At 46.0% G+C, this 14,763-nt stretch overlaps 1 protein-coding gene across 2 annotated transcripts in view; it reads right to left on the bottom strand.

Moving 5' to 3' along the window:
* Positions 1 to 972: 972 nt before the first annotated feature.
* Positions 973 to 14,763, bottom strand: part of BCL3 (BCL3 transcription coactivator) — a 29,286-nt gene continuing 15,495 nt past the window's right edge. The window contains exons 4-9 of one of the 2 annotated variants that reach the window (XM_054999800.1): positions 12,410 to 12,611; positions 10,563 to 10,651; positions 8,206 to 8,283; positions 7,487 to 7,654; positions 4,177 to 4,297; positions 973 to 3,018 (exon numbers count right to left, since the gene is read on the bottom strand). In XM_054999800.1, the coding sequence (XP_054855775.1) occupies positions 2,516 to 3,018; positions 4,177 to 4,297; positions 7,487 to 7,654; positions 8,206 to 8,283; positions 10,563 to 10,651; positions 12,410 to 12,611 (1,161 nt within the window). In that variant the 3' untranslated portion in view covers positions 973 to 2,515. The remainder of the gene's footprint in view (positions 3,019 to 4,176; positions 4,298 to 7,486; positions 7,655 to 8,205; positions 8,284 to 10,562; positions 10,652 to 12,409; positions 12,612 to 14,763) is intronic. The other variant, XM_054999801.1, reaches the window with a different exon arrangement.

The following is a 14,763-nucleotide window of genomic DNA, read 5'->3' as shown; positions in this document are numbered from 1 at the left end:
GGTTTTTTAAACACTTCACTCATTGTTAATAAAAATATTTTTTTAAAAATGACTTACCACATGTCATGTGCAGTAATGATGTTAAACCCACCAACTCAAGGCCTAGTGTTACACTGAACAGAAGGTGGGGATCGCAGAGCAATCTATATATTCTGTATCATTGTACAGGTTAATGGGGTTGCCAACCTCCAGGGGCCCCCTGGAGTTCTCCTGTAATTAAAACTGAGATCACTGCACCCAGAGGAAACAGCAGCTCCAGAAAGCGAGCTTCCTCCCCTCCATAAACTCCACCCACCCTCAGCACTGCCCCCAAATCTCCAGGAATTTCCTAATCTGGAGTTTGCAACTTTAAAGTTATACTGGTACAACACAAATCCATGGTTATTTATGTTGCTTTCAAGCACAGCTGGCCGATTTAAGGGGCGGGGGAAGGAAGTAGTAGCATCTTGCCATTCCACTGAAAACCACAGGAAGTACAAGCAACCTTTGGAAAAGTTTTCCTAATGCTGTTTAATTCTGTACCTATCACACACACACATGCACGCAACATACATATTAGGAAGGATTGGAAAGTAGAAAAAAAATACTTTATTGACAAGTTTAAAGGGAACCCCTCCACCCCTCTTCTGTAGCACAGGAGGGGTGGCAGGTGCTACTTTTCAAGTATTGATATAAATGCAGTGAAAGAACATCTGGGAAGAAAAGTGGGGAGAGGGGAGGAAACGTCCGGCCTCAAAGACCCAGCTACCATTTGGAAGCGGAAGGGTTAATACCAGCGCTAATGATGGGCGAGTTGTAGGGAGGGAGAGAAGGAATAGCAACCATCCCTTACTTAATACTGCAAAGAGTCCAGTAGCACCTTTAAGACTAACCAACTTTATTGTAGCATAAGCTTTCCGAGAACCACAGCTCTCTTCGTCAGACACGTCTGATGGAGAGAGCTGTGGTTCTTGAAAGCTTATGCTACAATAAAGTTGGTTAGTCTTAAAGGTGCTACTGGACTCTTTACTGTTTTGCAACTACGGACTAACATGGCTGACTCCTCTGGATTGCTCGATGGAGCAAAGTTAACTCTTCTCTGGCATCCCTGGTTTTCCACCTGGGAGCCCAGCCCTCAAATGGGCCAGAAAGTGTGTAAGATGCATGCACAGACCGAAGCTGTTTGCAAGGACTATTCAACAGAGGCCACAACCCATCCCCCCATCTCATTTTACTGACTAATAATCTTCAGCCATACAACTTCCTCTAACAGCCAAGCTGTTCTCTGGGAATTTCTGAAATTTCAGCCTTGAAAATGTACCCAGCATTTCTCTGTCTCTTCTAAAGCTTTCAGAAAAAAAACCCCAAACTCTCCCCCCCCCCCGACATCCTGTACAGCTCTTTGATTGTCGTTCTTGAAACTGACTGTTTCGTAATCATTAGGAAATCCTGCATGTTAGGGGGATGAACCAGTTGGTGGGATCTTCGCCTAGAATTCTTGCTCCAAAGTGCTTGCAGATGACTATAAAAGGAGATGGGGGTGGCCAAGATTCTGGAGGAAACAACTATTAGTCTTGAGGGTGAAAAAGAACCTCCATGTGCAGAGGCAGTGTATCTCTGAATAATAGAGGCTGGGAGAAAAGAGGCGCAGGGGGACTATTGCCTTCCTACCTGATTGGGCACTTCTGGGTAGGGGGGAACAGCTAGCTGGTGGCTGGGGGAAACAACCCTGTACTAGATGAATATTTGGCCTGATGAATCAGGGTGCTTATAACGTTCTCTCATATGCTACTTGCCAGAAACTGTGCAATTAAATACTCCTCCACTAGAGGGAGACACACAATGGCAGGTTTGTTGCCCTTGGAACCCTTCCTAGTGCTGCCATCTCGGTGCAGCTCTTTCAGGGGCACAGCTGCCAACCTCCAGGCGAGACCTGGAGATCTCCTAGAATTACAACTGATCTTCAGAACGCAGAGATTAGTTCCCCTGGAGGAAATGGCTACTTTGGAGGGTGGACTCTATGGGATTATACCCTGCTGAGGGCCCTCCCCTCCCCCAATTCTGCCTTCCCCAGGCTCCACCCCCCCAAACTCCAGGAACTTCCCAAGCTGTAGTTGGCAACCCATTTCAATGGGAAGGGGGGGGAGAGAAAGAGAGCGGACTCCAATTCCAGCACTGCTCAAACTCTTCAGACTAGCAGAACATCTGTCCCCAAAGAGGCAAGAGTGAACTGAAGGCGAACCACTGGATGTGTGGTTTGGGCCAGAGGTGATACTGGAGGCAGCAGTTCATTTTCAGTCGTGCGTTGCTACAAACAAATGGAAGAAGAGACGTCGGCCTTCAACCCCCAACAGGGTTAAGTGGATTTCTGATTTCCAAAGCAGCAAATATGTGCCAGTTTTGCACTAGGAACCTGTAGCAGCAGAGACAAAAATCCTTGGCACAGCCTCTTGTGCGGCTGCCTCCTAAAGCGTGCCGCCCCTTGCAAAATCACCCGGTGATGGGAAGCCGATGGGAGTTCCTTAATCTTTTTTCGTCAGCTGTCGCCAGGCCCGCTGTCCCTGCCGTGGAGCCACCGCCCTGCGGGATCCGCATCTGGAGGGTTCTCAGCAGCCAGTAGCATCAGTGACTGATTCAGCCCTGTGCCCGTTGGATGCATTTGGCCGGGCGGCAACGATATAACAGAGGGGTTTAAGCCAACAGGAAGCAGTTGGACATGATGGGCTGTGGGGTTATGGTTGGAAGATGGGAATGGGTACAGCGCGCTGTGGAATGCAGAATCCATCCTGGTCTCCGGCACGGGCAGGAAGAATTTTGGGGTGCCCGTGAAACCTGTCGGCTGCTCGGGTGTGGGCGGGGTTGGGTTCCTCTCCAGTTTCACGCCACATAAGGGGCCAGGGGCTGAGGTCCTGTCTGGCAAAGTCAGGCTGTCTGGTTTCTGGTTGGTTGATGTAGGGGAGGGCACTGGCCTCGGGGGCTTCGGGGTCCGGGCAGGGCTCGGAGTGGTCGGGCAGGAATCTGGAGAGGCACGCAGAAGGCCTGGAGAGAAAGGGCAGCAGGGCGTCAGAGGACCGAAGCACTTCTAGAAGGCTGATAATCAAAATCGATTCATCCATCTGATGTAACTAAATTTGCATACCGCCAAAGCCTCATTATTCTGAGACGCTGAAGGAAGCGCATGATAAATTGACTGCCAACAAAAAAAACTGTTGGGATTTTAGCAAGTGTCCTCAGTTCAGTCATGAAAGAGTTAAATTGTTGTTATGTTTGCTTAGTCAGAAAGCAAGTTCGCATAAAGTTCCCACCATAGAAAGGGGAGTCTTTAGTCTTAAGGAAGGGATCTAGGATAGCCTATTGGAAGAACCAGTTTATTGGGAGCCAGTTAACTAGCAACATATATTAAAATTGGTAGCCGTGTTAGTCTGTCAGTAGCAGTGGAAAAGAGCAAGAGTCCAGTAGCACCTATAAGACTAACAAAATGTGTGGTAGGGTATGAGCTCTCGTGAGCCACTGGTATCTGAAGAAGTGAGCTCTGGCTCATGAAAGCTCATACCCTACCACGAATTTTGTTAGTCTTTTAGGTGCTACTGGACTCTTGCTCTTTTCCACAACATCTACAAAGGTTTTATTGCTCTTTGTTCATTCTCTCAGTCTTTGTCCAGTCTCTTCGCTCGTCTACTCTGATCACCAAGATGTAGAGATGTAGGAGTTAGCTATTCTTTATTTTCTAACCAATGTACTCTTTTCCTTGATATGTAATAAAAGCATTTTGCTAGAGCTGAACAATACAGGAGTCTGTCAACTTATTTCCACTGTGCTAATATTAAACTCTGCAACTTTATCCACCACCCCAAAAAAACCCCCACAGCAGGTACGGTAGAAAAATACCTCTTTTTTCATTCACAAACATTCCACAACAGAACTGAAAAAGCCCCCCAGTCCGGCAAGCCTCTCTTTCTCTCACAGCTCCACTGATTAAAATTTACCCTCAACATTACAAATGGCCTTCACTGTTGACAACTGATTAACCTGCCTATTAAAGACTCCTCAAACTGACTCTTTCCCCCAACGTATTTCCTGGAATTTGGGCGTGGACCTGTTACTACATACACAAGATCACACACCTCTTTTAATCCCCAACAAAGCCAGCTGCCGGGTGGGGGGAATACCCATATTCTCATTGGCATGATAACTCACTGGGGTGGGTAGGCCGGATGCCAGGAGAGCTGGCGTTGCTGGTTGCTGGGGAGGACCCCTCGCGGATGTGGTCAGGTGGCAGGCCAGGCCGGGCGGCTTTTCCTCTCAGGATGTCAGTCACCTGGGGAGCAGGGGACAGGTGAAGTTTGCAAATTCTCTCTGCCTGCAATCTTTCCTTAAAACCCAGCCGGCTCTAAAAAAAAGCTCCTCTTGGGTAAGCTGCAGGGCTTTTTTTCAGTGAGAACACAGTGGAATGGAGTTCTGGCGCCTCTTAAAATTGGTCACATGGCCAGTGGCCCCAGAGGGCAATCTAAACTCCCCTCTGTCTGGAGATCAGGGGGCGGGGCCGCAGGCCATGTGACTATTTTTGCTGAGGGCAATTTAAACTTTAAAAAACTCCCCCTTTGTTCCAGCTGACCCAAAGTGACATCATTGTGCAGTTTTGAGTTCCACCACTTAGTTCCACCATCTCTTTCCCCAGAAAAAAGCCCTGGTAAGCTCTAACCCACCTAGGGTTGCCAGCCTCCAGGTAGTGGCTGGAGATCTCCAGCAATTACAATTGGTCTCCAGGCCACAGAGATCAGTTCACCTGGAGAAAATGGCTACTTTGGGCAGTGGACTCTATGGAATTATGCCATGCCAACTTCCTTTCCCTCTCCAAACCCCACTTTTTCCAGGTTTCACCCCCCAGATCTCCAGGAATTTCCCAACTTGGAGCTGGCAGTCCTAAACCCACCCCTCAGAAAATAAAAGAGAATGCAAAGGATCGCATAGATCAATCCCTTATCCTGAAGATGGAAGACGGGAGATCGCTGTCAGTTCATTGGGGAGAAAGAAAGGTGGGGTATAATTGAAATAAAAATAAAATAAATCTCTTCTTAAATCCCAACTCCTGCTGAGAATTTCTTCCCCAAGGAACATTTGCATCAGCCATTGGTATTAGATTTTGACTCTTGTTTGCCTGTTTTTTTGACTGAGGAGCAAGGCAGGAAATCACAAACAGTAAAGGGGCAGGATCCACCAGAAAGCTCTTCTGCCCAATTACTGGGAGCTGAGCAGGAATATTACCATTCCTATGTGTTACTGTTAACATTAAGGAAACAGGTCGACCTGTTCAACCTGAAACGAGAACCCTGTGATTTTGAAGCCCTGGTTTCTCTTCCTCTCCTCGGAGAACAGAAAAAACAAAAGCTTCCCCTTCCTAGCATCCTTATCAAAATTCTTTTAAGTGGACAGGTTGCCTCTCCCTACAATAGCCCTGGCATGGCTCATGAACTTATTGTCCCATCCAGGGCTTTTTTTCAGCTGGAACACAGTGGAATGGAGTTCTGGCACCTCTTGAAAATGGTCACATGGCCGGTGGCCCCACCCCCTGATCTCCAGACAGAGGGGAGTTTAGATTGCCCCCTGATCTCCAGACAGAGGGGAGTTTTTGTCCTTGGTGAAAATGTGACCATTTTCACCAAGGGCAATCTAAACTCCCCTCTGTCTGGAGATCAGGGGGTGGGGCCACCAGCCATGTGACCATTTTCACCGAGGGCGATTTAAACTTTTGAAAACTGCCCCCTTGTTCCAGCTGACCCAAAGTGACATCATTGTGCGGTCCTGAGTTCCACCACTGAGTTCCACCACCTCTTTTCCCAGAAAAAAAAACCCTGGTCCCATCACAGGGGCAGTCTATGGCATCTAAAAAGCAGGCCTTCAAACCAGCATGTGTAGGGGTTACAGTAGTGGTTTAGGACAAAGAAGACCTGCGCTCAGGTCCCAACATGACCCCGTACTTTGCTGGGCAACCTTGAAAACAGTTGTTCCCTCTTAGCCTAACCTACCCCACAGGGTTGTTTTGAGGATTAAATAGAGGACGGGAAGAACAAAACATGCCCTACTTAAAGAAAAGAAAAGCAATAAGACAATGGCTGTTCCTGCAAGTAATGGTAAGAAAAAGAGGGAAATCCCGCCGGACACACAAGTACTCACTTTCCCAATTTATATATTAAAGTGCAAGTGCTCATTGATTTATCAATACATGAAACATCAAATTTGGAAAGTTCATAATAAACATTTCATATTAACATTGCACAATATCTCCTAAACGGTGAAAGCAATCCAATAAATTGCACGGAGCAAGATACAATTGATACACATCTTATAGACACCCGGATATGATAAAAAGTCCTTTCTGTTCACTCTTAATGGTCATAGTTTCTTTCTTTAAGCCGTGCTTCCTCGGTCCCCTTGAAGTGTGGATGAGCCGTAGAGATGAGGCTGGTGGAAAAACCTCCTCGCGTTAGAAAATACCGCCGCCTGCACCGGGATGTTACATCTGTGATTTTTCCTCGTGTGTGATTTAGAGCTCACTCCTGAGGAAGAAACAACGAAATCTGTGGACTATAGCCAGCCCCAGACTGAGCGGGATGAGGTTTTTCCACCAGCCTCGTCTCTACGGCTCATCCACACTTCAAGGGGACCGAGGAAGCACGGCTTAAAGAAAGAAACTATGACCATTAAGAGTGAACAGAAAGGACTCTTTATCATATCCGGGTGTCTATAAGATGTGTATCAATTGTATCTTGCTCCATGCAATTTATTGGATTGCTTTCACTGTTTAGGAGATATTGTGCAATGTTAATATGAAATGTTTATTATGAACTTTCCAAATTTGATGTTTCATGTATTGATAAATTAATGAGCACTTGCACTTTAATATATAAATTGGGAAAGTGAGTACTTGTGTGTCCGGCGGGATTTCCTACTTAAAGAAAAGGCAGCATCAAAATGTCACAGATAAGAGTCCTTTCTCCTTTGCATTGGAACCATCTGTCTGAAGATGTCAGGAAAATATATATCTTTATTACGGCTACGAGAAGGATGTATCATTTATCCTTTTCTAACAGGCATCTGGATTCCTTTGCTGCTGGAGCTCAGCAATCTAAATGCTTCATTCCCCACCCCCCACCCCCCATCATTTTGCAGTTGTCACATTTGAACATATGAAAAGCAAATTTTCCAAAGCTGAAAGGCAGGGCTTTTTTTCAGCCGGCACACAGTGGAACGGAGTTCCGGCACCTCTCGTGACCGATGGCCCTGCCCTCCTGATCTCCAGACAGAGAGATTTGTAAAGGGGCCGTTTTGTAACGGGGCCCATGTGTTTCTCTCTGATTTTCCTCTTGAGAGTTCCACCACCTCTTTTCCCAGAGAAAAGCCCTAAACCAAATATATTCTTGGCCTTCGGCACTCTGAAGTGAACACATGAGGTCTTGCAAAGCTTATTCTCGCTTGGCAATCCCCTCTTCCCATCCTATGCTCTTACCTTCTTGTTCTTGGCCACCATCAATGGGGTGTCGTTGTGGTAGTTTTTGAGGCTGCTGTCTGCCCCGTTGCGCACCAGAAGCCGCAGTACATCCAGGAAGCCCCGCCCGCTGGCTGCGTGGAGGGCTGTGTTCCCCCCGTACGACTGAGCATTCACGTTCGCCCCGTGCTGTGAAGTGGGGAACACAAACCCACATTTATAAACGCATGTTCTTAATCTTAAGAATCACAGGCACCCTGTATAAATTAAAGAAGGGAAAACTGGACTGGGGAACTTGCAAAGGATCCTATTTGAAGAAAGACCGGTTTGTTATTCATTGTTTGTGCAGAATTTAGTCTTCTGGTGCAGAATGCAGATACCCCAAAAATACAGTTTTTCATTTTTCAAAGAAAAGTTTCTATCCCTCATAGTTTGTATGATGGAGGTTGGCCTTGTATCTCCTCTGTCCAGAATTTGGGTTTTCTGGAGAGAGAACAACCCCCTTCTAAGACCTGGGCTGTTTTCACACTGCTTGCGGGCCACGGAACATCATGCCAAGCTCCCGGAATGACAGCATCTTCCTGGTGTGATTTCGCACAAGAACATTCTCGCGCAAAATCATGCCAGGAAGACGCTGTCGTTCCGGGAGCTTGGCGCGATGTTCCGTGGCCCGCAAGCAGTGTGAAAACGGCCCTAGCTAGCAGTTCAAGCTGGAAACAGAGAGGAAGAGCAAACTTTACCTGTAACAACAGCTCCACCATCTCCAAATTATTGTTCTCCACAGCGTGCAAAAGGGGGGACCGTCCACTCTTAATATCCTGAAATGAGAAGATACCATTGAGGCTTGATCTGATAACGCAGAGACAATTCCTGCCTCTTTCTGCCAGAACTGGGCCCTGGTCTGTAGACCGATGGCTCAGAAATTAGATTCCCCGATGAAGGAACACCTTTAGTTTCTAGAGGGGAGGGAAAACACTCATTTGGGTACCTCTCAACCAATACTGCTTTACAGCTTGCACAAATTCACCAGTTATATACTGCCTGCCTGTACATAAGAGTGGGGAAGGTATTTAAAGAAAGTGTGCCGTGAAGTGTAAAGAAAAGGTGCTCATGCCATTGGCTCCAGAAGAGACCATCAACAGCCTGAGAAAATGTCTGCTATTTTAGCAAGCCTGGGAATTCTGTAATCCTGCAAGAATTAGAACGTAGAAATGGACGCAGAATTAAGAATCCTGAGAACGTTCAGTTTTTTGTTTTTGTTTTAAAGGAGAAATCTGGCACTAAGTCCTGAGGATCGACTGATCTGTACCTTTCTTATTTGCTTACAAGCCACCACAAGTGGTAGTTTTTCAAGTGCAAAACTATTATCTCCAACATTTAAGGAAAGGGCTGATTTGGGGTTTTATTTGAATATTCAAGCCTTTATAAGGCCTGGCAGCTGAATACAGGAAAAGACCCCTCCTCAAAGAATGTGGAACGATATAATCTGAGAGTACGGGAAAGCCAAAATTAAAAGAAAAAAATCCAATCAACACACATTTCAGGCTTAAGCTTTGTCTATGAAATTGTTTCTTAAATAAGGCAATATTATTGCTAATGGTAAACCCAGGGCTTTTTTTCAGCTGGAACGCGGTGGAACGGAGTTCCAGAACCTCTTTTAAATGGTCACATGGCTGGTGGCCCCGCCCCCTGATCTCCAGACAGAGGGGAGTTGAGATTGCCCTCCGCTGTGGCGCGGACGGCAATCTAAACTCCCCTCTGTCTGGAGATCAGGGGGTGGGGCCACCAGCCATGTGACCATTTTCTCCGAGGGCAACCCACTGAGTTCCACCCTCTTTTTCCAGAAAAAAAAGCCCTGGGTAAACCTAATGATAATAATTAGAACTCCTCTCTGCTTGAAATATCATGCCCCACCCCCACCCAAACTCCATGAACTACTATCAGGCAAACAGAGGAGAATGAGAATATTTTTTTAAAATGGCATCTTAGTTTGACCCTATTAGAAGATCAGATCTGAAGATATCATTGCCTGCTATCTAGATATTGATTTGTTAAAGCCTGCCAGGAAAAGCTTATAACTGAAACACTCATAAGTTGGGTTTTGAAAGAAATGGAATAAATGTGGCTTTTTACTCTCCTGGGGTGTTTTTATCTCCCTTCTTCTTACGGCTTTTTGTTAGGGGATCCAGCCCTATTTCTTCTTTCACTTGCCTGCAAGGATTTAAACAACGGGAAAAATCTCATAAGCCAAGCAAGGTCCCCAATTTTCAGCGAATGGCAAACGTGGCTTCAGGGCCCTACACAGCTAATTACCTCTCTCCACAGCCAGCAGAGGCAAAAACAAGTTAAACGTTGTGCAAATTAAGAGCTAAGCAACAAGAGACGAAATACACGAGGAGGAGCACGTGAAGGGAGTTACAATGTTAGACGGGAAGCTGGGTTTTAAAAGAGATCGGAAGGCTTTGTCAATTTCCCCTCTCTACAGAGCTGGGGAGATGGCTGCTCAGAGGGTTTGTTAATTTCCTCTTTGCCTCCTAGAAGGGGAGGTGAAACTGAGGGCACCTTCGGGAGAAATTAACAAAGCCTCTGAGCTGAGATCTCCTGGGCTCTATAGAGAGGGGAAATTAACAAAGCCTTCCGATCTCTTTTAAAACTCAGCTTCCCGGCTAACACTGCGACTCCCTTCACGTGCTCCTCCTCGTGTAATCCGTCTCTTGTAGCTTGGCTCTAAGAGCGGAACCACAAGTGACAAAAGGCACAGGTTGGACACTTGTCAGCTTCCCTCAAGTTCTGATGGGAAATGTAGGCAGCTTGGCGGAATGTTGGACAAGTGACAGTTGAAAAGTCCATTGGACAGCAGTCAGAGAGCCAAGCTGCAAGACCAGGACGCCTACATTTCCCATCAAAACTTGAGGGAAGCTGGCAAGTGTCCAACCTGTGCCTTTTGTCACTTGTAGTTCCGCTCTAAGTGAACAAGTAAGAGAATTCCATTGGGTGCAGGATTCTGACTATCCCCTCCTCCCTGCATCACAACAGAAAATAACCCAGAACTTTTAAAGTCAGCTCTCTCGATCGATCGATCGAATCCGGCACGTACCACAGCATCCACATCTGCTCCATGCTCCAACAGAGTGAGAATCATATCGTGGTTAGAGGCGGCCACAGCTACATGGAGGGGGGTAAATCCTGGATAGAAAGAGAATGGGGAAATAATATTTGGAATGAGGGAAGTCATGGCTCCAGCCCTTTCCTCCCCATCCCAACACAAGCTATGAGCAACAGGATGTTGATGATGATGATGATGATGATAAGTGTTTTTTTCTAAAAAAAATGTTTAGGGGTACTCTCAGTTTGACTCAAGAAAATCACTATTTTATAGTTCAAATTAGAAAAAAATGCAATCAATGGACAAAATTACCAAGAACATGCAGCGTTTGTAGTGAGTTTAAATATAACTAAACATCTTTGTTGCCAACATATGCTACATAAAACTTAACAAATCACATAAATATCCATAATACGTTTGGAGTTGGTTTAGCGAGAATTCCAACCTTTTAAAATTTTTACTTTTTCCCGTTAGATTCACAAAATGTTTAGGGGTACGCATACCCCTGCGTCCCCCCAGAAAAAAGCATTGATGATGATGATGATGATGATGATGATGATAGATTTATATACCGCCCTTTAGGACAACTTAACACCCACTCAGAGCAGTTTACAAATTATGTTATTATTATCCCCACAACAACAAACATCCTGTGAGATGGGTGGGGCTGAGAGAGCTCCTAGAAGCGGTGACTCACCCAAGACCACCCAGCTGGCTGCAAGTGGAGGAGTGGGGAATCAAACCTAGTTCTCCAGATTAGAGTCCCGCACTCTTAACCACTACACCAAACTGGCTCTCTGGGTAGAAAACCAAAAGAGCCGAAAGGGATAACGTTTTTCTCCATGTCCACAGTGTAGTGGCTTTTGGAATGCTGCATGCCTTTCTGGGCGCCCTGTCTGGCAAAGGATGCCACAGAGTTGGAAGCCGAGCTGAAAAGGGAACTGGTGCACATTTCTTGGGTGGAAAGACTTTTTTGGGAATTTAGGGGTGAAAAGTCGAAGGGCAAGGAGAAACATGATGGGAAGGAATACAATTAGGAATGACATGGAAAATAATTTTTGTTCCTCTCCCGTAATAGGAGAGCTGCAGGCCACCCGATGGAACTGACTTGCAGAAGTTGATTATGAAGCACACAGAAAACGCCACCCAATGCATAGTTAAAGGTATAGTTCCAAATTTTGAAGGTTCACCTCTATGAAAAAGTCCCAGGACAGCAGGGATGGTTGGACTAGAACTTTTCATCCTGATGGGTTAGTTTTTTACTTGCAGGGAGATTTATTTTTATTGGTCAGAACTTGTTCAGTGGCATGTGTGAATCTGGACCTCTCCCAAAGCCCTATTGGTTGGATCTTTACAGACAATAGAATCAAATGGTAAAGCCCTGAGGTTATAAGATTCATTCTATTGCCTTAGATCTGGATCCTAGGATGGGTTCCAGACTCCTATTTACCTGCACCTATTCCTTATTTATATATTTATATCCCGCTTTTCTCTCCAGCAGGGACCCACAGCATCCTACAACATTGTCTACCCTCCTCCATTTTATCCTTGTAAAACCACCCTATGAGATAGGTTAGGCTGCAAATATGACTGGCTCAAGGTCAGCTAGCAAGTTTTCATGGCAAGTGGGGATTCGAACCTGGGTCTCCCAGATTCAAGCCTGACACTCTAACCACTACAACCATCAAGCTTTATACTGCAAGCTCCTTGTGGGCAGAGACCTGTCCCTCTGCCTATCTTGATCAAGCAGAGAAGCACAATATTCAAAATTGAAGAAAATCTCACGCAGGGAGAGAAAGATGCTAGTCCATTTTTCCTCATGCGCCATGCATGCTCACCCTCGAAATTCCGCGCCTCCAGATCCAGTGGGGAGGGATGTCCTTCTAGCATCTCCTGCAGGCATTGGAGGCTGCCGTGCTCGCAGGCGAGATGCAACGCGGTCTGCCCATTGCGGTCAAGGACCATCGGCGATGCCCCGTGAGATAGCAGCAGTTTCACTAGGGCTGGCTGGGCTGTGATGACTGCCAAGTGCAAGGGAGTCTGGGAAAATGGAGGGAAGAAAGTGTGAATATTGACCATGCAGGGCTGAGGCCTAGCAGAAGTCACAGCCAAAGATCGTGGTTACTCTACGACAGGCTACAACTCCCCACACACCGAATAAATTCCTTAGAACTCAAACAAACATTTCAAGGATATTATTCCTGCACTTTCAGCATTAAATTCAGCATACCCCGTGGAGTCCTTTCACCCTAAAAAAGGATCTCTTTTTTAGCAATGTCATCTGCTTTCCATTTTTAAGAGGCAATTTCTGTTTAGAATAAACACCGAAGAACCATTTACATTATCACAGAATCACAGAGTTGGAAAGGGCCATATAGACCTTCTAGTCCAACCCCCTGCCCAATGCAGGATGAGCCTAAAGCATCCCTGACAAAGATTCATCCAGCCTCTTCTTGAAAACTGCCAGTGAAGGGGAGCTCACCACCACCTCCCTAGGCAGCTGATTCCACCCTTGAAATACTCTGACCATGAAAAAGTTTTTCCTCATATCCAGCCAGTACCTTTCTGCATGTAATTTAAGCCCGTTGCTTCGAGTCCTATCCTCTGCTGCCAACTGGAACAGTTCCCTGCCCTCCTCCAAATGACAGCCTTTCAAATATTTAAAGAGAGCAATCATGTCCCCCCTCAACCTCCTCTTCTCCAAACTAAACATTCCCAAGGCCCTCAGCCTTTCCTCGTAGGGCTCAGTCTCCAGACCCCTGGTCATCCTCGTCGCTCTCCTCTGCACTCTCTTGACTTTGTCCACATCCTTTTTGAAGTGAGGCCTTCAGAACTACACATACAGTACTCCAGGTGTAGCCTGACCAAGGCAGTATACATCCAACCCGATACATTATCAAGTACCGGGTTGGATCCAACCTTGCTCCTCCAAGTAACCTTCCTCCAACTGATGTGTCTCTTCTGCTCATGGAAGAGCCACTTACACTGGAGGAAGGCTTCAAACTTGAGTCAAAGGAAAGGTAAGCTATAAATATTTTAATAAATAAGTACATAAGCAAACATTGCTCAGTGATATGGTGACATAGGGGTTGGACCAGTCTCAGTATCCTTGATGGGTTTGCCTGCGTTTTTGTTATAGTCGATACCACACTAATCAGTATTATTGCTTTCCGTTCAAATAATAGTTTTTGTTTTTAAGTGTCTAGATCTCATGGCTGGGAGAGAGGAGCTTAGTGGCTGCGAGGATAAGGAGTTACAGGAGGAAGAAAAGCTTCATTCTGGAATCCCCTCTACTCTTGCTCAGAGGCCCTAGTTTCTCTCTCTCTCTCTCTTTTTCTTTCCCTTCCCTTCCCTCTTCCTTTCTTTGATTTATAGTCCACTCTCCCCGCATGCAGGCTCAGAGCAGATCAAATAAATATATTCAACAATAAAATTAACAACATAAAATTCAAACAACATATAATTCAGGTGGCAACCCGTATCACTCAACCCCATCAATACATTCCCCCAAGACTGGTTCCTTGTTGTCTCTCTAACTTTTATTCTTTCCACAGCACTGTGTGGAATCTCCCATTTCACAATTGTGTTAGCTGCACAAGTAGAAACAATTAATAAAAATAACAACATTCGATTTATATACCGCCCTTCAGGACAACTTAACACCCACTCAGAGCAGTTTACAAAGTGCATTGTTATTATCCTCATGGCAATCACCCTGTGAGGTGGGTGCGGCTGAGAGCGTTGAAAGAGCTGTGACTGAGGCAAGGTCACCCAGCTGGCTTCTAGTGGAAAAGTGGGGAATCAAACCCGGCTCTCCAGATTAGAGTCCTGCCGCTCTTAAGTGACTGACCCAAGGTCACCCAGCTGGCTTCAAGTGGAGGAGTGGGGAATCAAACCTGGCTCTCCAGATTAGAGTCCTGCTGCTCTTACGTGACTGACTCAAGGTCACCCAGCTGGCTTCAAGTGGAGGAGTGGTGAATCAAACCCAGCTCTCCAGATTAGAGTCCTGCCGCTCTTACGTGACTGACCCAAGGTCACCCAGCTGGCTTCAAGTGGAGGAGTGGGGAATCAAACCTGGCTCTCCAAATTAGAATCCTGGTGCACTTAACCACTACACAAAACTAGGTGGCATTCTGAGAAGACCTACTGCCTTCTTCCAATCCAATCACAAGTAATTTTTTAAGAAAGGTTT

The sequence above is a fragment of the Eublepharis macularius genome, chromosome 15 (genome assembly GCF_028583425.1).
Source record: "Eublepharis macularius isolate TG4126 chromosome 15, MPM_Emac_v1.0, whole genome shotgun sequence".
Classification (NCBI taxonomy): Eukaryota; Metazoa; Chordata; class Lepidosauria; order Squamata; family Eublepharidae; genus Eublepharis; species Eublepharis macularius.
Note: the sequence above shows the minus strand (reverse complement) of the source record. Positions and strands in the feature narration are given on the sequence as shown.